Below are 24,524 nucleotides of genomic sequence, written 5' to 3' on the forward strand. Positions count from 1 at the left end.
GGTCCCGTCATTGTAGATAAGGATTTGTTCTTAACTGACTTATATGTTAAATAAAACATATGTAATGTTACCTCTTCTACAAAGGAGCAAGCCAGTCTTGTATAATCAGTGCACTTTTATATTGCTTCAAAAGTAGGGAGTCTACTGATGATACTTTCGGTTACTGGCACAACGCTCTTAACCACTACCTACCGCCCAATCTGCTTCTGATATTCTTTAATGCAAGCTTATGGAGATAGGCCTAGACAATACAAAGGGCAAAAAGCTGATATCTTTCAAAGTTATATTGTATTATTGTCATCAATTATTTATCTGTTCTGCAAAAGAGTAAGGTGAAGTTAGCACACATAATCAAACACTAGTGACTACCCAAAAATGTTTTTGCAAATAAAAGTCCTTGTCTGAGAAAAAAACAATGAACTATCATTGACTTTTAATTCATGATAAACCTGGCCATGAACATTTTTGGATACAGAGTAAGAATATATTACATTTCTATGATTTGGACTCCCATAAAAATCGAGATATTGATATTATTTTGACCTGTTTATTTGCATTGATTTCATGTTGGGCTTTTATTGTGAAAGGAACTCCGGGCCCGCTGCTGTGCGCCTATTGGTGCTGAGTTACCGCTGCATACATGTCCAATTAGCTTCGTTGAGCTAGCTAGCTATTCAGGGACGTCTCTGGCGGCGGACTTCTGTGACAGTGGCAGACGAGGATAGGAGCTTAGTGCAGTAAGTGGCTGGATACCTTTATAACACGTTTCCACATGTTGGATTTAATACCACTTCTTTTAGAGTCGTGCATCTGGCTTGGATGGTTGTTCAACAGGGGATGGGGGGGGGGGGCAGCTGCCCGCCAAATAAGCGGCGGGCTACCTGCCTAGTGGGCAAGCGCCCTAGTGGGCAAGTAGATGACTGAATCTGAGGATGTGGCAGGCAGTGAGCTAGGGCTGTAGTTCAAACAGGGGCGCACAGCTGGGCTGAAACAGATGCTTGGGATAATAGGCTATTAGCGGAGATATTACATTTATTTGGGCGTTTACATGTTTGCAACGTGTTGGACGTTGACTTGGTATCCAGATGTAACGGTATACATGCAGCGATTTGCTCCAGATCAAGCTGGTCTGCATCGGGTTGATCAATTTATCTGATCCAGCCAATGGTAGGATTGTGCGCCCGGATCCATTTGCATGGTCGGTTCATTTGACGAAATTATGAGAAATATTGAAGGCTATATTTCACTGAGCCTCTCTCAGACCAGAGCTGGCCGGTTTTTGCACAATGTTATGCAGTGTGTGACTAGGCTATGCTATGGGAACTCCCATTGTAGCCTAAGAAAAACGTTACAATGTAGCTAATATGGGTTAATATGTAGCCATTGAGCCAGTGATTGGTTAAAACGTGGGGCTGGAAGAGAGGTCTTTAGATCAGAGGCCACCTAACCTAACGTAGCAGGCGTATGAGAAACCGTCCCTTGTCAAAGTTCAGATTTTATAATAGCATAACAAAGATGATGAAATCAACGCTGCCTTTGTATTAGGGCTTCAGCCTATTGTTGCACTGGAAGACAGATTTATAACAACTGTTGTTTGTGAGTAACCAATAAGTCATATTTGCTACAGACTGATGTGTGTGTGTGTGTGTGTGTGAGAGAGAGACCGCGATAAGGGGGCACCCATCAGTCGTGCTAATGCAATGAGTTATTATGGCCTGTATCCATTGAATTGAGCTATCTCGGGAGAACCCCACGAACCTTAATTCAATTTAAAGAGACACTAGCGTCTCTCATAGACATTATACAGCCGCCAGCCCGAGTCTACGGAATACCCGTGTTTTATTGTTACACATGCAGCCATCTTTGGTGCAATTTCATCATCCAGTAGTAGACCCCGTGCACGAGCTACACAAATAACTTTGCAGTTTCTCATATAAGGGGTTACAGACAGAGACTTGCGCTTCAAAATGTCCCCTGTTAAATCTGCAGCAAACTGGAACTGGATGGATACAACACTGGATACATTGTAACAACGGGTTGATAGAATCCAGTTCAGACTGGGTTACATTGTATCTCGGGAATGTCGTGCATATTGTTCCTCTCTGTGATAAAAAATAAAACATGAAATCCATTTGATAGGAAAATAAAACATGCAGTAGTATGGCTTTAGTGCAGAAGGTCTCAAATTAAAGGGATTTTCTCCAGAACCTTTCTCTGTTCTGTCACACTAAACGTGGACCTATGGGCAAGGCTACACCTTGCCTTGCCTAGGCTATGAGAGATTATTTTAGTTTCAGTTAGCCTAAACTGCTTTTTAAAATGTCTTCATTGACATGCCCACATAAAATATAGGCTACATTGATTAGGCATAATTACATTAGAATGAAGATGAGTGATAGCCTATCCACATGTGTCAATGACTAAGCTATTAATACACAATTCATCCATTCATCTAGCCAGCCAGCCACACAATTCATTCATTCATTGCCTTCAGAGAGAGAGAGAGAGAGAGAGAGAGAGAAAGGGGTAGGAGGGCGGGGTGGGGGGTTTGGGGCTTTTGAAGAGACACCTCGACCCGGCCACAGGTCTGTGGTTGGGGGGTTGTGAGGTTCAGGACAATTTAGCCCTTCAAAACCCCTGTGTCAGGTCAGCCAGGCCATCTCCATAGCAACATTATACTGAATCAGCTATCCTGCTAAACTAATACTGAGAAGGATTTCTCACAGTGTGTTCTAAATTACTCATTCTTCTCAAGGGACAGCAGTTGTGACATGAGTTTGTGCTAATATAAGAGAAGTTACCTAGAAAGGAATGATTTCTGGCTGACGTGTGAGTAATATAGGCCTATAGAACGTGTAATCAACTCAACAATGTGTGTGTGTCTGGGGTGGGGTGGGGTGGGGTTGAGGGACTATGACTACTCTAGTCTCAGAATTAAATAGAATTACTGGAATGCTGTTTCAGGGTTTGTTTTGTCCCAGGAAATACAATAGTCAAGGCCTCTAGTTTTGCTTTTCGTGATTTGTGTTATATTATCCCCCTTGTCTCGAACTCTAGCTAGGCTCATTTATGAATTTTGGTCGAGCGCCAGTAGATAAATCACCTGGGACAATATTAGTAATGTGTATTATAAAAGTTATGAATGTTTTACAGGGTAGATATAGAAGGACAAAATAATGAATCTTTGTTTTATGAATGTTGTGTCCTTTCAGATAACCATGACGACAGAAATCTCCACCTCCATAAACATCAAGGAGCCTCGATGGGACCAAGGGACGTTTATGGGCCGGGCCAAACACTTCTTCACCGTTACAGACCCCCGCAACATCCTGCTCACCAACGAACAACTAGAGAATGCACACAAGGTCATCAGTGACTACCGGTAGTGTATTCTTAGCCTGGTCCTCCTTAGTTCTCCTTGGTTCTGGTTCCTCCTGGTTCTCCTTAGTTCTCCTTGGTTCTGGTTCCTCCTGCTTCTCCTTAGTTCTCCTTGGTTCTGGTTCCTCCTGATTCTCCTTAGTTCACCTTGGTTCTGGTTCCTCCTGGTTCTCCTTAGTTCGCCTTGGTTCTGGTTCCTCCTGGTTCTCCATAGTTCACCTTGGTTCTGATTCCTTTTGGTTCTCCCTAGTCCTCCTTGGTTCTGATTGCTCCTGGTTCTCCCTAGTTCTCCTTGATTCTGGTTCCTCATGGTTCTCCTTAGTTCACCTTGGTTCTGGTTCCTCCTGGTTCTCCTTAGTTCACCTTGGTTCTGATTCATTCTGGTTCTCCCAAGTTCTCCTTGGTTCTGATTCCTCCTGGTTCTGCTGTATGGAAACAACCCATAACTGAGCTGAGAACTCCTGATAGAATTGGCCTCAGGCTTATTGGCATAGATCTAGGATCAGTTTACCCTTAATTAACTCTTGAATAACCAGAAAGGAAACAAATGGTTGCATTCTATGATGCAACATTGAATACAATGAGCAGTGTTGATCAAATACAGGTTGTGTGAAACTAACAGAATTTTGTTTAAACTTGTGTTGCTACAAAGTAAACAGGTTCAGCTAATCACTTGTTCTTGTCTTTGAACCCCCTCTACCCCCCCTCTCCCCCAGGCAAGGTGTGATGTCCCCCGGGCTGACAGAGGACGAGCTATGGAAAGCCAAGTACATATTCGACTCCGCTTTCCACCCAGACACCGGAGAGAAGATGATCCTGATTGGCCGCATGTCGGCTCAGGTCCCCATGAACATGACCATCACTGGCTGTATGATGACCTTCTACAAGTGAGCAGCAGTGTTCTATTAGAATGATAGTGTTATGAGACTGTTCTATTAGAATGATAGTGTTATAAGACTGTTCTATTAGAATGATAGTGTAATGAGACTTTTCTATTAGAATGATAGTGTTATGAGACTGTTCTATTAGAATGATAGTGTTATGAGACTGTTCTATTAGAATGATAGTGTTATAAGACTGTTCTATTAGAATGATAGTGTTATGAGACTGTTCTATTAGAATGATAGTGTTATAAGACTGTTCTATTAGAATGATAGTGTTATGAGACTGTTCTATTAGAATGATAGTGTTATAATACTGTTCTATTAGAATGATAGTGTTATAATACTGTTCTATTAGAATGATAGTGTTATGAGACTGTTCTATTAGAATGATAGTGTTATAATACTGTTCTATTAGAATGATAGTGTTATAATACTGTTCTATTAGAATGATAGTGTTATATGACTGTTCTATTAGAATGATAGTGTTATACGACTGTTCTAATAGGATGATAGTGTTATTAGACTGTTCTATTAGAATGATAGTGTTATAAGACTGTTCTATTATAATGATAGTGTTATGAGACTGTTCTATTATAATGATAGTGTTATGAGACTGTTCTATTAGAATGATAGTGTTATAAGACTGTTCTATTATAATGATAGTGTTATGAGACTGTTATATTAGAATGATAGTGTTATAAGACTGTTCTATTAGAATGATAGTGTTATAAGACTGTTCTATTAGAATTATAGTGTTATAAGACTGTTCTATTAGAATGATAGTGTTATAAGACTGTTCTATTAGAATGATAGTGTTCTGAGACTGTTCTATTAGAATGATAGTGTTATATGACTGTTGTATTAGAATGATAGTGTTATAAGACTGTTCTATTAGAATGATAGTGTTCTGAGACTGTTCTATTAGAATGATAGTGTTATATGACTGTTGTATTAGAATGATAGTGTTATAAGACTGTTCTATTATAATGATAGTGTTCTGAGACTGTTCTATTAGAATGATAGTGTTATAAGACTGTTCTATTAGAATGATAGTGTTATGAGACTGTTCTATTAGAATGATAGTGTTATAAGACTGTTCTATTAGAATGATAGTGTTATGAGACTGTTCTATTAGAATGATAGTGTTAAAAGACTGTTCTATTAGAATGATAGTGTTATGAGACTGTTCTATTAGAATGATAGTGTTATGAGACTGTTCTATTAGGATGATAGTGTTATAAGACTGTTCTATTAGAATGATAGTGTTATAAGACTGTTCTATTAGAATGATAGTGTTATAAGACTGTTCTATTAGGATGATAGTGTTATGAGACTGTTCTATTAGAATGATAGTGTTATGAGACTGTTCTATTAGAATGATAGTGTTATAATACTGTTCTATTAGAATGATAGTGTTAAAAGACTGTTCTATTATAATGATAGTGTTATAAGACTGTTCTATTAGAATGATAGTGTTATAAGACTGTTCTATTAGGATGATAGTGTTATGAGACTGTTCTATTAGAATGATAGTGTTATAAGACTGTTCTATTAGAATGATAGTGTTATGAGACTGTTCTATTAGAATGATAGTGTTATAAGACTGTTCTATTATAATGATAGTGTTATAAGACTGTTCTATTAGAATGATAGTGTTATGAGACTGTTCTATTAGAATGATAGTGTTATAAGACTGTTCTATTATAATGATAGTGTTATAAGACTGTTCTATTAGAATGATAGTGTTATAATACTGTTCTATTAGAATGATAGTGTTATGAGACTGTTCTATTAGGATGATAGTGTTATGAGACTGTTCTATTAGAATGATAGTGTTATAAGACTGTTCTATTAGAATGATAGTGTTATGAGACTGTTCTATTAGAATGATAGTGTTATGAGACTGTTCTATTAGGATGATAGTGTTATAATAATCTCATTGTAGTTCTACTACAGGATGTGATAGAAAGGGAAATCGGGTCATCCCATGTGTCACTGATAGTTCATTCTGTAGCTGGTGGGTAATGCAGGCAGAGTACCAGTAAGATTTTGACACCAAATTGATGTAATGTTCTCATCATTAATTCTCATAAATCAACACAGGGTTGCAGTGTTTTTGAGATGAGTGTAATTGAGAAGATGGTTAGATCAGTGGTTGTGTGGTGTGGTGTCACTGCTATGCCTGCTATTACCTGTTGGCTTCCCATCTCTCTCTGATATCTCTCTATACTCCCTTGTTTTGTACACAAAGAAATCCCCATTTGTCAGGGTTAGGTGCTTTATCTCTCAAGTCAATATATTTTCTCCTTATCATCCCGTCTCAGTCTAATTGAAGTGTCATTCTCTCTCTCTCTCTCTCTCTCTCTCTCTCTCTCTCTCTCTCTCTCTCTCTCTCTCTCTCTCTCTCTCTCTCTCTCTCTCTCTCTCTCTCTCTCTCTCTCTCTCTCTCTCTCTCTCTCTCTCTCTCTCTCTCTCTCTCTCTCTCTCTGTCTCTCTCTCTCTCTCTCTGTCTCTCTCTCTCTCTCTCTCTCTCTCTCTCTCTCTCTCTCTCTCTCTCTCTCTCTCTCTCTCTCTCTCTCTCTCTGTCTCTCTGTCTCTCTCTCTCTCTCTCTCTCTCTCTCTCTCTCTCTCTCTCTCTCTCTCTCTCTCTCTCTCTCTCTCTCTCTCTCTCTCTCTCTCTCTCTCTCTCTCTCCCTCTCCCTCTCTCTCCCTCTCTCTCTCTCTCTCTCCTCTCTCTCTCTCTCTCTCTCTCTCTCTCTCTCTCTCTCTCTCTCTCTCTCTCTCTCTCTCTCTCTCTCTCTCTCTCTCTCTCTCCCTCTCTCTCTCTCTCCCCCTCTCTCTCTCCTCTCTCTCTCTCCTCAGGACAACACCAGCTGTAGTCTTATGGCAGTGGATCAATCAGTCCTTCAATGCAATAGTCAACTACACCAATAGGAGTGGAGATGCTCCTCTCTCCGTTAAGTAAGTTGGTGTTATAGTTTCTATATCAGGGCTATTCAACTATATTCTTACAGGGGCCAGATGTAAAAATGGTTGATTGCAGGGGGGCCGGACATTTTCTATGTGTGATTATTCTTCGGAAGAACTGTATAAAAAGCATTGAAAAGGAAAAGGCACAACGCCTGCTCGCCATTTTAATTTTTTTATTAAACAACTATTAAAAGCTTCTTAAAAGTAATTAGGTAATTTTAAAATAATCTGAAAACTAAGTAACTCAATAAATAATACAAAGATATGTCAAATCAGGTAATGCCAAATTCCAGTCTGAAGGAAGTATGCTTTGAATTAAATTCCCACAGTCATTTTAGTTTTAGTTTTGTTAAACTCCCTTCTAACCAGACATTGTGAGCATCAGACAGGAAAACAGAAGGCAGGTACATGTTCCTTTCAGGAATGGGGTCAGAATAGTTTGTATCTTAAACCGTTCAAACACTAGAGCCAAATCCATATGAAGAAAACATAATCAACATGCCACATAGGCGCTAGAAACGTTTTGTCACTGAACGTCGGATTTTGGCGGGGATTTCGTTGCAGATCTTTTATTAAAGTTCAGAACTGATCAAAGGGCCAGTCTAAATTAATAAACTGTCCGGAACTGGCCCACGGGCCGCCAGTTGAATAGCCCTGTCCTGTATCTTCTACCTTTGTTTTTGGTTACATATTATCCCTTGAATCCAGCTGTTTAGTGACTCTGGACATGTCTCTTTGTTGTTTTGTCTTGAAATTTTTTGTTTGTTGATGTTGGCCTGTAGTTTTTGTTGATGTTGGCTTGTAGTTTCAGTTGATGTTGGCTTGTAGTTTCAGTTGATGTTGGCTTGTCATTTTTTGTCTGGTGTGTTTCTGTTACCTATTAACCCTTTAATGTTTTGTGGTTTGGATAATATGTGAATGAGTATGAATATGTGAATTGATGAATGTATCTCTCATTCGCAGTCAGCTTGGTACAGCCTATGTTTCAGCTACCACAGGGGCAGTAGCCACTGCTCTTGGACTAAATGCACTAACAAAGGTATTAACCCATATAAACCCTGTTCCCATTCATTCATTTACCATCAACCACATCACATGGCAGTGTTATCAAACCTAGCTACTCACAAGTCATATCATGAGTGGTTATCATGTCCAGAATAGTTATCATGTCCAGAATAGTTATCATGAGTAGTTATCATTTCCAGAATAGTTATCATGAGTGGTTATCATGTCCAGAATAGTTATCATGTCCAGAATAGTTATCATGTCCAGAATAGTTATCATGTCCAGAATAGTTATCATGTCCAGAATAGTTATCATGAGTAGTTATCATGTCCAGAATAGTTATCATGTCCAGAATAGTTATCATGAGTAGTTATCATGTCCAGAATAGTTATCATGTCCAGAATAGTTATCATGAGTAGTTATCATGTCCAGAATAGTTATCATGTCCAGAATAGTTATCATGAGTAGTTATCATGTTCAGAATAGTTATCATGTCCATAATAGTTATCATGAGTAGTTATCATGTCCAGAATAGTTATCATGAGTGGTTAACATGTCCAGAATAGTTATCATGTCCAGAATAGTTATCATGAGTAGTTATCATGTCCAGAATAGTTATCATGTCCAGAATAGTTATCATGAGTAGTTAACATGTCCAGAATAGTTATCATGAGTGGTTATCATGTCCAGAATAGTTATCATGTCCAGAATAGTTATCATGAGTGGTTAACATGTCCAGACTAGTTATCATGTCCAGAATAGTTATCATGAGTGGTTATCATGTCCAGAATAGTTATCATGAGTGGTTATCATGTCCAGAATAGTTATCATGTCCAGAATAGTTATCATGAGTAGTTATCATGTCCAGAATAGTTATCATGTCCAGAATAGTTATCATGAGTAGTTATCATGTCCAGAATAGTTATCATGAGTGGTTAACATGTCCAGAATAGTTATCATGAGTGGTTATCATGTCCAGAATAGTTATCATGTCCAGAATAGTTATCATGAGTAGTTATCATGTCCAGAATAGTTATCATGTCCAGAATAGTTATCATGAGTGGTTATCATGTCCAGAATAGTTATCATGAGTGGTTAACATGTCCAGAATAGTTATCATGAGTAGTTATCATGTCCAGAATAGTTATCATGTCCAGAATAGTTATCATGTCCAGAATAGTTATCATGTCCAGAATAGTTATCATGAGTAGTTAACATGTCCAGAATAGTTATCATGTCCAGAATAGTTATCATGAGTAGTTATCATGTCCAGAATAGTTATCATGTCCAGAATAGTTATCATGAGTAGTTATCATGTCCAGAATAGTTATCATGTCCAGAATAGTTATCATGAGTAGTTATCATGTCCAGAATAGTTATCATGTCCAGAATAGTTATCATGAGTGGTTATCATGTCCAGAATAGTTATCATGAGTGGTTAACATGTCCAGAATAGTTATCATGAGTAGTTATCATGTCCAGAATAGTTATCATGTCCAGAATAGTTATCATGAGTGGTTATCATGTCCAGAATAGTTATCATGAGTGGTTATCATGTCCAGAATAGTTATCATGTCCAGAATAGTTATCATGTTTAGAATAGTTATCATGTCCAGAATAGTTATCATGAGTGGTTAACATGTCCAGAATAGTTATCATGAGTGGTTATCATGTCCAGAATAGTTATCATGTCCAGAATAGTTATCATGTTTAGAATAGTTATCATGTCCAGAATAGTTATCATGTCCAGAATAGTTATCATGTCCAAAATAGTTATCATGTCCAGAATAGTTATCATGTCCAGAATAGTTATCATGAATAGAAGTGAATAGTAACCATGACTAGAAGTGAATAGTAACCATGACTAGAAGTGAATAGTAACCATGAATAGAAGTGAATAGTAACCATGAATAGAAGTGAATAGTAACCATGACTAGAAGTGAATAGTAACCATGAATAGAAGTGAATAGTAACCATGAATAGAAGTGAATAGTAACCATGACTATAAGTGAATAGTAACCATGAATAGAAGTGAATAGTAACCATGAATAGAAGTGAATAGTAACCATGACTAGAAGTGAATAGTAACCATGAATAGAAGTGAATAGTAACCATGACTAGAAGTGAATAGTAACCATGACTAGAAGTGAATAGTAACCATGAATAGAAGTGAATAGTAACCATGAATAGAAGTGAATAGTAACCATGACTAGAAGTGAATAGTAACCATGAATAGAAGTGAATAGTAACCATGAATAGAAGTGAATAGTAACCATGACTAGAAGTGAATAGTAACCATGACTAGAAGTGAATAGTAACCATGACTATAAGTGAATAGTAACCATGAATAGAAGTGAATAGTAACCATGAATAGAAGTGAATAGTAACCATGAATAGAAGTGAATAGTAACCATGAATAGAAGTGAATAGTAACCATGAATAGAAGTGAATAGTAACCATGAATAGAAGTGAATAGTAACCATGAATAGAAGTGAATAGTAACCATGAATAGAAGTGAATAGTAACCATGAATAGAAGTGAATAGTAACCATGAATAGAAGTGAATAGTAACCATGAATAGAAGTGAATAGTAACCATGAATAGAAGTGAATAGTAACCATGAATAGAAGTGAATAGTAACCATGAATAGAAGTGAATAGTAACCATGAATAGAAGTGAATAGTAACCATGAATAGAAGTGAATAGTAACCATGAATAGAAGTGAATAGTAACCATGAATAGAAGTGAATAGTAACCATGAATAGAAGTGAATAGTAACCATGACTAGAAGTGAATAGTAACCATGAATAGAAGTGAATAGTAACCATGACTAGAAGTGAATAGTAACCATGAATAGAAGTGAATAGTAACCATGAATAGAAGTGAATAGTAACCATGAATAGAAGTGAATAGTAACCATGAATAGAAGTGAATAGTAACCATGAATAGAAGTGAATAGTAACCATGACTAGAAGTGAATAGTAACCATGAATAGAAGTGAATAGTAACCATGAATAGAAGTGAATAGTAACCATGAATAGAAGTGAATAGTAACCATGAATAGAAGTGAATAGTAACCATGAATAGAAGTGAATAGTAACCATGAATAGAAGTGAATAGTAACCATGAATAGAAGTGAATAGTAACCATGAATAGAAGTGAATAGTAACCATGAATAGAAGTGAATAGTAACCATGACTAGAAGTGAATAGTAACCATGAATAGAAGTGAATAGTAACCATGAATAGAAGTGAATAGTAACCATGACTAGAAGTGAGTAGTAACCATGAATAGAAGTGAATAGTAACCATGACTAGAAGTGAATAGTAACCATGAATAGAAGTGAATAGTAACCATGACTAGAAGTGAATAGTAACCATGAATAGAAGTGAATAGTAACCATGAATAGAAGTGAATAGTAACCATGAATAGAAGTGAATAGTAACCATGAATAGAAGTGAATAGTAACCATGACTAGAAGTGAATAGTAACCATGACTAGAAGTGAATAGTAACCATGAATAGAAGTGAATAGTAACCATGAATAGAAGTGAATAGTAACCATGAATAGAAGTGAATAGTAACCATGAATAGAAGTGAATAGTAACCATGAATAGAAGTGAATAGTAACCATGAATAGAAGTGAATAGTAACCATGAATAGAAGTGAATAGTAACCATGAATAGAAGTGAATAGTAACCATGAATAGAAGTGAATAGTAACCATGACTAGAAGTGAATAGTAACCATGAATAGAAGTGAAGAGTAACCATGAATAGAAGTGAAGAGTAACCATGACTAGAAGTGAATAGTAACCATGACTAGAAGAAGTCTACATATTTTCCCTGCTGCCTGCTTTGCTGGTTAGTCAATGTGTTGTGCATTTCATAAAGTATTCCCATTGTGGAACCAAATGTCACTCATAATAACCATCATGACATGCACAAAGAGCTTTGGAAAAATAAGCGATGCCAAATAATGATGTTAGACTGTATAGATACATTTCACCCCTGTCTATCTGTTTACTCCAACCTGTGTTGTTGTCCAGCACATATCTCCCCTCGTAGGGAGGTTAGTTCCCTTCGCTGCTGTTGCTGCTGCTAACTGTATCAACATCCCTCTCATGAGGCAACGGTAAGACCAACTAGTCTGTAGCTCCTCCTGTTTGAAGATATGGCTTTGCAAATATGCAGTATTTTGAGTTTTTCATTCTAAGTTCTTTACTAAAATGTAGTGTTAAATGTTAGGTTTTATTTAGGTTTTATTTATTCGCACCAAAGAAAAGAAGTGAAAGACAAAACAGTCCAGATAAAAAACTGGTAAAAGCGGTGTGTACAGTGAGGGAAAAAAGTATTTGATCACCTGCTGATTTTGTACGTTTGCCCTCTGACAAAGAAATAATCAGTCTATAATTTTAATGGTAGGTTTATTTGAACAGTGAGAGACAGAATAACAACAAAAAAATCCAGAAAAACGCATGTCAAAAATGTTATAAATTGATTTGCATTTTAATGAGGGAAATAAGTATTTGACCCCCTCTCAATCAGAAAGATTTCTGGCTCCCAGGTGTCTTTTATACAGGTAACAAGCTGAGATTAGGAGCACACTCTTAAAGGGAGTGCTCCTAATCTCAGTTTGTTACCTGTATAAAAGACACCTGTCCACAGATCAATCAATCAATCAGATTCCAAACTCTCCACCATGGCCAAGACCAAAGAGCTCTCCAAGGATGTCAGGGACAAGATTGTAGACCTACACAAGGCTGGAATGGGCTACAAGACCATCGCCAAGCAGCTTGGTGAGAAGGTGACAACAGTTGGTGCGATTATTCGCAAATGGAAGAAACACAAAAGAACTGTCAATCTCCCTCTGCCTGGGGCTCCATGCAAGATCTCACCTCGTGGAGTTGCAATGATCATGAGAACGGTGAGGAATCAGCCCAGAACTACACGGGAGGATCTTGTCAATGATCTCAAGGCAGCTGGGACCATAGTCACCAAGCAAACAATTGGTAACACGCTACGCCGTGAAGGACTGAAATCCTGCAGCGCCCGCAAGGTCCCCCTGCTCAAGAAAGCACATATACAGGCCCGTCTGAAGTTTGCCAATGAACATCTGAATGATTCAGAGGAGAACTGGGTGAAAGTGTTGTGGTCAGAGACCAAAATCGAGGTCTTTGGCATCAATTCAACTCGCCGTGTTTGGAGGAGGAGGAATGCTGCCTATGACCCCAAGAACACCATCCCCACCGTCAAACATGGAGGTGGAAACATTGTGCTTTGGGGGTGTTTTTCTGCTAAGGGGAGAGGACAACTTCACCGCATCAAAGGGACGATGGACGGGGCCATGTACCGTCAAATCTTGGGTGAGAACCTCCTTCCCTCAGCCAGGGCATTGAAAATGGGTTGTGGATGGGTATTCCAGCATGACAATGACCCAAAACACACGGCCAAGGCAACAAAGGAGTGGCTCAAGAAGAAGCACATGAAGGTCCTGGAGTGGCCTAGCCAGTCTCCAGACCTTAATCCCATAGAAAATCTGTGGAGGGAGCTGAAGGTTCGAGTTGCCAAACGTCAGCCTCGAAACCTTAATGACTTGGAGAAGATGGGACAAAATCCCTCCTGAGATGTGTGCAAACCTGGTGGCCAACTACAAGAAACATCTGACCTCTGTGATTGCCAACAAGGGTTTTGCCACCAAGTACTAAGTCATGTTTTGCAGAGGGGTCAAATACTTATTTCCCTCATTAAAATGCAAATCAATTTATAACATTTCTGACATGCGTTTTTCTGTTTTTTTTTGTTGTTATTCTGTCTCTCACTGTTCAAATAAACCTACCATTAAAATTATAGACTGATCATGTCTTTGTCAGTGGGCAAACGTACAAAATCAGCAGGGGATCAAATACTTTTTTCCCTCACTGTAGGTCACACATCACTTATTGACATTTACATTATTATTTCCACAACTTGGACAAGGTCTTTCAACAGAACTCGTCTTTATCATCAAAGCCAGTTCCTATAATAGATGTTTACTTCCTTCTTCCTCTATTTTCCAGGGAACTGAAACACGGCATTCCGATAACAGACGAGAACGATAACCGGTTAGGAGAGTCAACCACCGCCGCTAAGCAGGCTATCTCCCAGGTGGTGGTGTCTAGGATCCTCATGGCCTCTCCTGGAATGGGTATGTGTTATGTAATAGGCTTTAGGAGACCCAATCTGGCAACCCAATGGGATGGCTCCAACCTGGCAACCTATGTAATCTGCGACTCCAACCTGCTAACTCGATATGATACACTGGAAATTATAAAAGCTTGAAATCAACCATGTTATCAGGTGAAATATAATGTTTGTATAGGTTGATTATGATGTATGAATAGACATTTATAAAGCATTACAATTTTATTTCACCATTCTGTTTTTCAGCTATCCCTCCATTTTTAATGAACACCTTGGAAAAGAAAGCCTTCCTGAAGGTAGTATTCACACGATTTATCACTTTATTTGTTCATGTATGATCACATATATATGAAAAATGTATGCACTCACTAACTGTAAGTCGCTCTGGATAAGAGCGTCTGCTGAAATGACAAAAAAAAATATTGCAAATTCACTTACTTTCTCATATCTATGACGATATCTATTACTTTCTAATATCTATGACGATATCTATTACTTTCTCATATCTATGACGATATCTATTACTTTCTCATATCTATGACGATATCTATTACTTTCTCATATCTATGATAGCACTAAGCCTTTTGATAAGTGGTTATAGTAGAGACAGTATATATAATGGCTTGTCACTGTGTGGTGTGAGCACGCCATCGAGGGACTCCAGCATTCACATGGTCCTCCGTAGCAGTCTTGTAGACACAGTCAGCGGCTAAATCCAAATGCTCTGAAGTCATTTCCTGTCCTATGTGTCCTATTTCCTCATCCTGATTCAAACCCTACTAAATAGGTAGAAACAAAATGGTGCTTACTAAGCAATAGCCCTCACCCATATTGCCTATACCACTCCAGCCCTTTCAGTGATCAGTGAGTGTGAGGAAATAGGACAAAACCGAGGAAGCCATTTCAGAGTAGTGGAATGTATCCCTTCCTTTGTTTGTCTTATTGTTTTCTGGTCTTTTCAGAAGTTCCCATGGATGAGTGCACCTATTCAAGTGGTCTTGGTGGGATTCTGGTAAGTGGCCAGCAATGGACTGCTGATAAACCACCATTTGCAACCCTATTACAGTATATCAGTTAGGACATAAACGCTGTGAAGGACACGTGACATATACTGTCAATGCTGTGAAACACACATGACATATACTGTCAACACTGTGAAGAACACATGACATATACTGTCAACGCTGTGAAGAACCTGTGACATACAGTATACTGTCAACGCTGTGAAAGACCCGTGACGTACAGTATACTGTCAACGCTGTGAAGAACCCGTGACGTACAGTATACTGTCAACGCTGTGAAGAACCCGCGGACGTACAGCATACTGTCAACGCTGTGAAGAACCCGTGACGTACAGTATACTGTCAACGCTGTGAAGAACCCGTGACGTACAGTATACTGTCAACGCTGTGAAGAACCCGTGACGTACAGTATACTGTCAACGCTGTGAAGAACCCGTGACGTACAGTATACTGTCAACGCTGAGAAGAACCCGTGACGTACAGTATACTGTCAACGCTGTGAAGAACCCGTGACGTACAGTATACTGTCAACGCTGTGAAGAACCCGTGACGATACAGTATACTGTCAACGCTGTGAAGAACCCGTGACGTACAGTATACTGTCAACGCTGTGAAGAACCCGTGACGTACAGTATACTGTCAACGCTGTGAAGAACCCGTGACGTACAGTATACTGTCAACGCTGTGAAGAACCCGTGACGTACAGTATACTGTCAACGCTGTGAAGAACCCGTGACGTCAGTATACTGTCAACGCTGTGAAGAACCCGTGACGTACAGTATACTGTCAACGCTGTGAAGAACCCGTGACGTGCAGTATACTGTCAACGCTGTGAAGAACCCGTGACGTACAGTATACTGTCAACGCTGTGAAGAACCCGTGACGTACAGTATACTGTCAACGCTGTGAAGAACCCGTGACGTACAGTATACTGTCAACGCTGTGAAGAACCCGTGACGTACAGTATACTGTCAACGCTGTGAAGAACCCGTGACGTACAGTATACTGTCAACGCTGTGAAGAACCCGTGACGTGCAGTATACTGTCAACGCTGTGAAGAACCCGTGACGTACAGTATACTGTCAACGCTGTGAAGAACCCGTGACGTACAGCATACTGTCAACGCTGTGAAGAACCCGTGACGTACAGTATACTGTCAACGTCTGTGAAGAACCCGTGGCGTACAGCATACTGTCAACGCTGTGAAGAACCCGTGACGTACAGTATACTGTCAACGCTGTGAAGAACCCGTGACGTGCAGTATACTGTCAACGCTGTGAAGAACCCGTGACGTGCAGTATACTGTCAACGCTGTGAAGAACCCGTGACGTACAGTATACTGTCAACGCTGTGAAGAACCCGTGACGTACAGTATACTGTCAACGCCTGAAGAACCCGTGACGTACAGTATACTGTCAACGCTGTGAAGAACCCGTGACGTACAGTATACTGTCAACGCTGTGAAGAACCCGTGACGTACAGTATACTGTCAACGCTGTGAAGAACCCGTGACGTACAGTATACTGTCAACGCTGCGAAGAACCCGTGACGTACAGTATACTGTCAACGCTGTGAAGAACCCGTGACGTACAGTATACTGTCAACGCTGTGAAGAACCCGTGACGTACAGTATACTGTCAACGCTGTGAAGAACCCGTGACGTACAGTATACTGTCAACGCTGTGAAGAACCCGTGACGTACAGTATACTGTCAACGCTATGAAGAACCCGTGACGCATGGTATACTGTCAACGCTGTGAAGAACCCGTGACGTACAGTATACTGTCAACGCTGTGAAGAACCCGTGGCGTACAGTATACTGTCAACGCTGTGAAGAACCCGTGACGTACAGTATACTGTCAACGCTGTGAAGAACCCGTGACGTACAGTATACTGTCAACGCTGTGAAGAACCCGTGACGTACAGTATACTGTCAACGCTGTGAAGAACCCGTGACGTACAGTATACTGTCAACGCTGTGAAGAACCCGTGACGTACAGTATACTGTCAACGCTGTGAAGAACCCGTGACGTGCAGTATACTGTCAACGCTGTGAAGAACCCGTGACGTACAGTATACTGTCAACGCTGTGAAGAACCCGTGACGTACAGTATACTGTCAACGCTGTGAAGAACCCGTGACGTACAGTATACTGTCAACGCTGTGAAGAACCCGTGGACGATACAGCATACTGTCAACGCTGTGAAGAACCCGTGACGTACAGTATACTGTCAACGCTGTGAAGAACCCGTGACGTACAGTATACTGTCAACGCTGTGAAGAACCCGTGACGTACAGCATACTGTCAACGCTGTGAAGAACCCGTGACGTACAGCATACTGTCAACGCTGTGAAGAACCCGTGACGTACAGCATACTGTCAACGCTGTGAAGAACCCGTGACGTGCAGTATACTGTCAACGCTGTGAAGAACCCGTGACATACAGTATACTGTCAACGCTGTGAAGAACCCGTGACGTACAGTATACTGTCAACGCTGTGAAGAACCCGTGACGTGCAGTATACTGTCAACGCTGTGAAGAACCCGTGACGTGCAGTATACTGTCAACGCTGTGAAGAACCCGTGACGTACAGTATACTGTCAACGCTGTGAAGAACCCGTGACGTACAGTATACTGTCAACGCTGTGAAGAACCCGTGACGTACAGCATACTGTCAACGCTGAAGAACCCGTGACGTACAGCATACTGTCACGCCGCGGAAGAACCCGTGACGTACAGTATACTGTCAACGCTGTGAAGAACCCGTGAACGTACAGTATACTGTCAACGCTATGAAGAACCCGTGACGTACAGTATACTGTCAACGCTGTGAAGACCCCGTGACGTACAGTATACTGTCAACGCTGTGAAGAACCCGTGACGTACAGTATACTGTCAACGCTGTGAAGACCCCGTGACGTACAGTATACTGTCAACGCTGTGAAGAACCCGTGACGTACAGTATACTGTCAACGCTGTGAAGAACCCGTGACGTACAGCATACTGTCAACGCTGTGAAGAACCCGTGACGTACAGCATACTGTCAACGCTGTGAAGAACCCGTGACAAGTAAACATGAGCACAGTGTCGTTTAGATATCACAACAACTGTTTTAAAGTAACATTTCATCTTAAAGGGATACACATTATAGCTATAGTATCTAATCTACTGTCTAGATCTATTTAGTAGATGTGCTGCTGACCTTTTTATGTGTTTCCTTGTCTTTTAGCCTGGTGTTCGCCACTCCACTGTGCTGTGCACTGTTCCCCCAGAAGAGGTAAGTGACTCATCATTGCTAGCTGTGTTGATCAGTCTGGATACAGAATACGACACGTATCCAGTTTTTTCACAACAGTAATATATGATTTGTATTTCTCAGAGTGAAGAGATGGAATGGTGTATAACGTTGGATTGTTTTTCCATCTCCATCTCCCTGTCCCTTGTTCCCCGTCTCTCTCTCTCTCTCTCTCTTTTAGCTCTATGTCAGTAAGCCGATTGGAGCCAGAGCTTCAGGAGAAGATCCGTGTGAGCCACCCCGGGGTGGAGAGGGTCTACTTCAATAAAGGACTATGAGTGTCCAGCCCAACAGGAGCCTCCTTGCACTGCCATACTGCCCTCACAGCAGACACCACCCCAAGTATCCTCATTCTGTGTGCCAAAGTTAAGTTTCGCTTCTCATCCTCAACTCTCCTCTTTTCTCTACTTTGTTTCCCTCCTCCCCTCACCCTCTCTCCGTCTCCCTCCTCCCCTCACCCTCTCTCCGTCTCCCTCCTCCCCTCACCCTCTCTCCGTCTCCCTCCTCCCCTCACCCTCTCTCTGTCTCCCTCCTCCCCTCACCCTCTCTCTGTCTCCCTCCTCCCCTCACCCTCTCTCCATCTCCCTCCTCCCCTCACCCTCTCTCTGTCTCCCTCTTCCCCTCACCCTCTCTCTGTCTCCCTCCTCCCCTCACCCTCTCTCCATCTCTCTCCCTCCCCTCACCCTCTCTCCGTCTCCCTCCTCCCCTCACCCTCTCTCTGTCTCCCTCCTCCCCTCACCCTCTCTCCATCTCTCTCCCTCCCCTCACCCTCTCTCTGTCTCCCTCCTCCCTCACCCCTCTCCATCTCTCTCCCTCCCCTCACCCTCTCTCTGTCTCCCTCCTCCCCTCCCCTCACCCTCTCTCCGTCTCACTCCTCCCCTCACCCTCTCTCTGTCTCCCACCTCCCCTCACCCTCTCTCTGTCTCCCTCCTCCCCTCCCCTCACCCTCTCTCCGTCTCACTCCTCCCCTCACCCTCTCTCTGTCTCCCTCCTCCCCTCACCCTCTCTCCATCTCTCTCCCTCCCCTCACCCTCTCTCCCTCCCCTCACCCTCTCTCCACTCTCTCCCTCCCCTCACCCTCTCTCTGTCTCCCTCCTCCCCTCACCCTCTCTCTGTCTCCCTCCTCCCCTCACCCTCTCTCCGTCTCCCTCCTCCCATCACCCTCTCTCCGTCTCCTTCAGTCTTTTTTTGTAATGAGATGTTTGCTTTGTTGCTGTTATGTTTGATTTATTTTTAATTGCAGAAAGAAATTGTCTCATTGTTATTGTGGCGCTGTGATGATGGTGGTTTGGGTCTCAAGTAAGAGAAGCTGCTTCTAAGACATTTGTTTATTTGTATTCCCATGCAGTTTTTTTATCAGTTACTTTTCTGTCAATTGTATTTTTCTGCCAAAACATTTTCATATTCAAAACAGTTGTTTGTGTTCAGTGGAGAACCAGGCAAAATAACAGGGTCTCTGTGTCTGTATTTGTAACAATAGCAGTAATCAGTATTAATCTAACAACGATGCCTACTCCAATATTAAGTTAAATTATTTGCCAAATCTCAACAACGGTTTGTGAGACCTCTCAACAATACACAACCTCTTAATAGTAATATATCAGTGCCATTTCAGAGAATAACAATATGACATCCAGTGCATTTGAATGAATTCATATTTGCCAAATGAGTGAACTTCGCCAGGGTTACGTCCCAAATGGCACCCTATTCCCATAGGGCTCTGGTCAAAAGTAGTGCACTATATAGAGAATAGGGATGGCCATTTGGGATGGTGTCTACAATGGATCCATGACCAGGGCTTACTCCCCCTAACAATGTGAGATCTTATAATGGTCTACAATAACCATTGTTCCGTATGTTACTGGTGCTTTTGATGCAATATCTTCATATCATTGATGTTTATTACTGACTATTTATTCTGCTTCCCAAACCATGCATGAACAAACCACTCCTCATAAGTCTGATAGTATGGCATATGATTGGTTACAGGTGTGTTTCAGACAGAGTCAGGTAGTCTGTCTGTGTAGTCACTTCAGGGCTACATTCAGGCACAGGAGGTTGGTGTCACCTTAATTGGGGAGGACGGGCTCGTGTTAATGACTGGAGCGGAATCAGTGGAGTGGGATCAAATACATCAAACGCATGGTTTGGTACAGGATCTGGGGTGCCAAATCTCCCCTTAAAGCAGAATCCGCCATGCCGTCTTGCCTTGAAATGAAAGTAGTGATCTATTTCAAGGTGTTAAGAAGTGTTCAGAGTGGTGTTCCTTGTTAAGAGCAAAACCTTGCGGTCCTGAATGCAACCCAGTCATGAGACGCCCACAGACCTTGCTGACCCATGTGCCAAAGAGCTGATAGTATGTTAGTTTATTGTGCTGGTCTGCTGCTGTCAGGCAAGCTAGAACATCTCTCAGGCTAGACAAAAGCGCAGCATGTCTTGTACATGTTTGTCAATCCCCTAATTTAAAATCTATATGACAATGAATTTGAGGAATAGTGAATGATTTCCTGCTGAAAGATTCACTCAAATGCATTGTCATGGTGTTAAACAAGGGACTACAGAAACATCAGTTAAAGCTACAGGTAGGCTACTGGTGCAGTACTGTCAGACAAAAATAACTCTAGATAATAGCATTACCAGTACCTTAAAAAGCCACGCATACAGAGAAACAATAGAGAAGTGGATAGTTTCAATTCTTGTTTATTCCAGAGTTTATGTCTGAAAATAAAACGTTTTAAATAATTATTGTGAACATTCCGTTTGGTTGATAATAGTATCCTCCTTTTTCATCGCATTATGTGATTTTTGTAAGGTGTTTAAATGTTTAAGTATGAAAAATATATCTACAGTATTGACTTATATGGTTCTATATAAGTACTTTCAGATAATCCTGCTATAGAAGTTGTTCTTAAAGATGGTATGAAGAGGCTTTGAGCAATGGATAATGTTTCAGTGTATTTCAGTAGTTGAATGTAGCATCGGCAGGTCTAATTCAAACTGAGGCAGGGATTCAATCCAAGGCGTGTTATAGAGCAGTGCATTGGGACAGACAATGCACCTTTTAAAGGACATTTCTCTGACGTTCAAATGGTAAACGCTGACGGTAAACGCTGCAGATGTTGGCTCAAGTGGAAATGACCTTAAAGTGTGCTGCTCTATAAACCGATTGAATCACGGTCTGAGCATCTGTTCATTGTTTGATGTTTTTCATATGGCAAACTGTGAATGCTATATTTGTAACTTAATTAATTAATGTAACTTTGAAAAGCAACAATTAGTGAGAGATAAGCACAACGGATTCAAATAACTGAATATTTGTCAACCAGCAGACAATGTATGAGTGTCTCTTTACCTTAGTCTTTAACTTGATGTAGTAAACCCCAAGAAATGCCACACAAACCTGCCCGAACAAACCTTAATTACTACAAATTAAAAGTCTTTACAAAAGAAAAGTATTAGGTAAATAACAATAAATGTTTCACAGGCCTTCAGTCTATCTGCCAAATCAATCCGCCGCAATGTCAATCTAGCCAAAGTGATACAAATCCACTCAAGAGGAATAAGTCATTACAGTTTACAGTAATCTAAATGAAATGGGTATTTTTAAGAAAGGGTATTCTGGAATAATGTTTTTTTTTTGCAGTAAATTTGGGATGTTGTAATGTCTAGACTAACTGGATGAAATAAAAAAATAATGAAGTCTCAAAGGGTTGTACTGTTTTTGTTTTTACTAATAAATCAAATCAAAGATTGGTCGCGTACACAGATTTGCAGATTTTATCGCAGGTGCGATAAAATCCCTCAGAACAGCCTCAATTCTTCGGGGCATGGACTTTACAAGGTGTCGAAAGAGTTCCACAGGGATGCTGGCCCATGTTGACTCTAATGCTTCCCACAGTTGTGTCAAGTTAGCTGAATGTCCTTTGGGTGGTGGACCATTCTTGATACACACGGGAAACTGTTAAGCGTGAAAAACCCAGCAGTGTTGCAGTTCTTGACACAAACCGGTGCACCTGGCACCTACTACCATACCCCGTTCAAAGGCACTTAAATATTTTGTCTTGCCCATTCACCCTCTGAATGGCACACATACACAATCCATGTGTCAATTGTCTCAAGGCTTAAAAATCCTTCTTTAACCTGTCTCCTCCCCTTCATCTGCACTGATTGAAGTGGATTTAAGTAACATCAATAAGGGATCATAGTTTTCACCTGGTCAATCTGTCATGGAAAGAGCAGGTGTTCATAATGTTTTGTACACTCAGTGTATATATAAAGTGGGTAACCAGTATGTAAACATTAAAGTGACCAGTGTTCCATGACTCTGTACACAGGGCAGCAGTCTGTAAGGTGCAGGGTAGAGTACCGGGTGGTAGCCGGCTAGTTACAGTGACTAAGGTTCAGGGCAGGGTACTGGGCGGAGGCCGGCTAGTGGTGACTGTTTGACAGTCTGATGGCCTTGAGATAGAAGCTGTTCATCAGTCTCTCGAGCCCAGCTACGGTGCACCTGTACTGTCTCCACCATCTAGATGGTGGTGGGGTGAACAGGCTGTGGCCCTTGATCTCGGCCTTCCTGTGACACCGGGGCCTGTAGATGTCCTGGAGGGCAGGACTGGAGCCTTACTAGAGTTTCCCCTGGTCAGGTCACATGGTTTATTCAGTCTCCATGTAACAAAATATGAAAAAGTCTATAAATATAACGTTTTCATCATTGCTTACGTTCAAACCCAGACAGGCAGAACCACTGGTTGCCTACTGCCGTCTACTGGTAAAGGTTGGACATAGCAGAGGCCTTTTCCAACAGTGCATTCTACTGCATAAGGAATGTTTTAACCATTTAAAAAGCTAATCAAGTGGATTTGATGTGCCAGAATAATCCTGTGTGTTTCAACTTAAAATAAAACAGAAGAACAATGTCGAAGCAGTTTATTCCAAGAAGAATTATACAGACAACCTATATAAATACAAATACTACTGCCTTCCACACACACAACCCCCTCCTGAATGGCTAGATGCATGTTCCTGACTGACACTATGGTATGCCTATAAGAGCACAATGAATCTGGCATTTAATGTGGAGGAACCGGTAGGTGACTACGTTGTGTTGCATGATTGCATCATTCATAATAGTCACGGTGACAGCACAGCAATGCAGATGCATGTAATCCAAATGACAAGCCACTACTTGACAGTTCAACTAACAAGCAGATGCCTTCAATATGAATGAAGAGGACTCACAATCTACTATCCTTCTACCTTTTAGTCCTGCTAACTTCACATTGGGTGTTTCATAGTCTCTCACGCAATATACAAGTCTTGAATGACATTTGGAAAGCAACTTAAAACTTTATTTCAGTCATCCTTGTGTGGTGCATCTACCAAAAACTCAGTTGTTACGGACCCAAGTCTTCCTGGTGCCCTCTGAGACCCAGTTGTTACTGACCCAAGTCTTCCTGGTGCTCTCTGAGACCCAGGGTTAAATCAAGTACCAATGACATCCATCGCATGGAAATAACAGAGAGAGGAAGGAAGGATTGCAGGAAATATGCTCCAGACAAGGAGAACGGCTCTGCAGAATCTTTTCTCCACCCTTACATCTTATTTGACAATGCACAAGTTTTCAAAAATGTCCCAATCACACATTACTTCCACCATGTAACATCGGTTGTTTCATTCACAGTGAATCATTCTGACATTCAATAACTGACCACTGGCTGTTTTACTCAGCCTGTGTTACTAATAAGCCAGTCAATTTCGTAATTAAACTGCAATTCTAATTCCGATTCTTC

At 40.9% G+C, this 24,524-nt stretch overlaps 1 protein-coding gene across 3 annotated transcripts; it reads left to right on the plus strand.

Moving 5' to 3' along the window:
- Window positions 1-647: 647 nt before the first annotated feature.
- On the plus strand, window positions 648-19,190 carry LOC121538939 (sideroflexin-1). 3 transcript variants are annotated; one of them, XM_041847106.1, is made up of 11 exons: window positions 648-737; window positions 3,213-3,382; window positions 4,095-4,265; window positions 7,125-7,223; window positions 8,196-8,271; window positions 12,284-12,369; window positions 14,294-14,421; window positions 14,664-14,713; window positions 15,380-15,429; window positions 18,670-18,717; window positions 18,917-19,190. In XM_041847106.1, exons 2-11 carry the CDS (start codon window positions 3,219-3,221, stop codon window positions 19,011-19,013), a joined length of 969 nt encoding a protein of 322 aa, XP_041703040.1. In that variant the 5' UTR covers window positions 648-737; window positions 3,213-3,218; the 3' UTR covers window positions 19,014-19,190. The 3 variants fall into 3 exon arrangements, with proteins under 3 accessions (XP_041703040.1, XP_041703035.1, XP_041703043.1); XM_041847101.1 differs by lacking the exon at window positions 648-737 and adding an exon at window positions 939-1,167; XM_041847109.2 differs by lacking the exon at window positions 648-737 and adding an exon at window positions 1,288-1,596.
- Window positions 19,191-24,524: the final 5,334 nt, after the last annotated feature.

The sequence above is a fragment of the Coregonus clupeaformis genome, chromosome 3, assembly GCF_020615455.1.
Source record: "Coregonus clupeaformis isolate EN_2021a chromosome 3, ASM2061545v1, whole genome shotgun sequence".
Taxonomy (NCBI): Eukaryota; Metazoa; Chordata; class Actinopteri; order Salmoniformes; family Salmonidae; genus Coregonus; species Coregonus clupeaformis.

Excerpts from the sequence above, each read along its gene's own strand:
- LOC121538939 (XM_041847101.1), top strand. Across the intron at positions 4,266-7,124 it reads TGTATGATGACCTTCTACAA|GACAACACCAGCTGTAGTCT; the intron begins GTGAGCAGCAGT and ends CTCTCTCCTCAG. Across the intron at positions 15,430-18,669 it reads GTGGTCTTGGTGGGATTCTG|CCTGGTGTTCGCCACTCCAC; the intron begins GTAAGTGGCCAG and ends CTTGTCTTTTAG.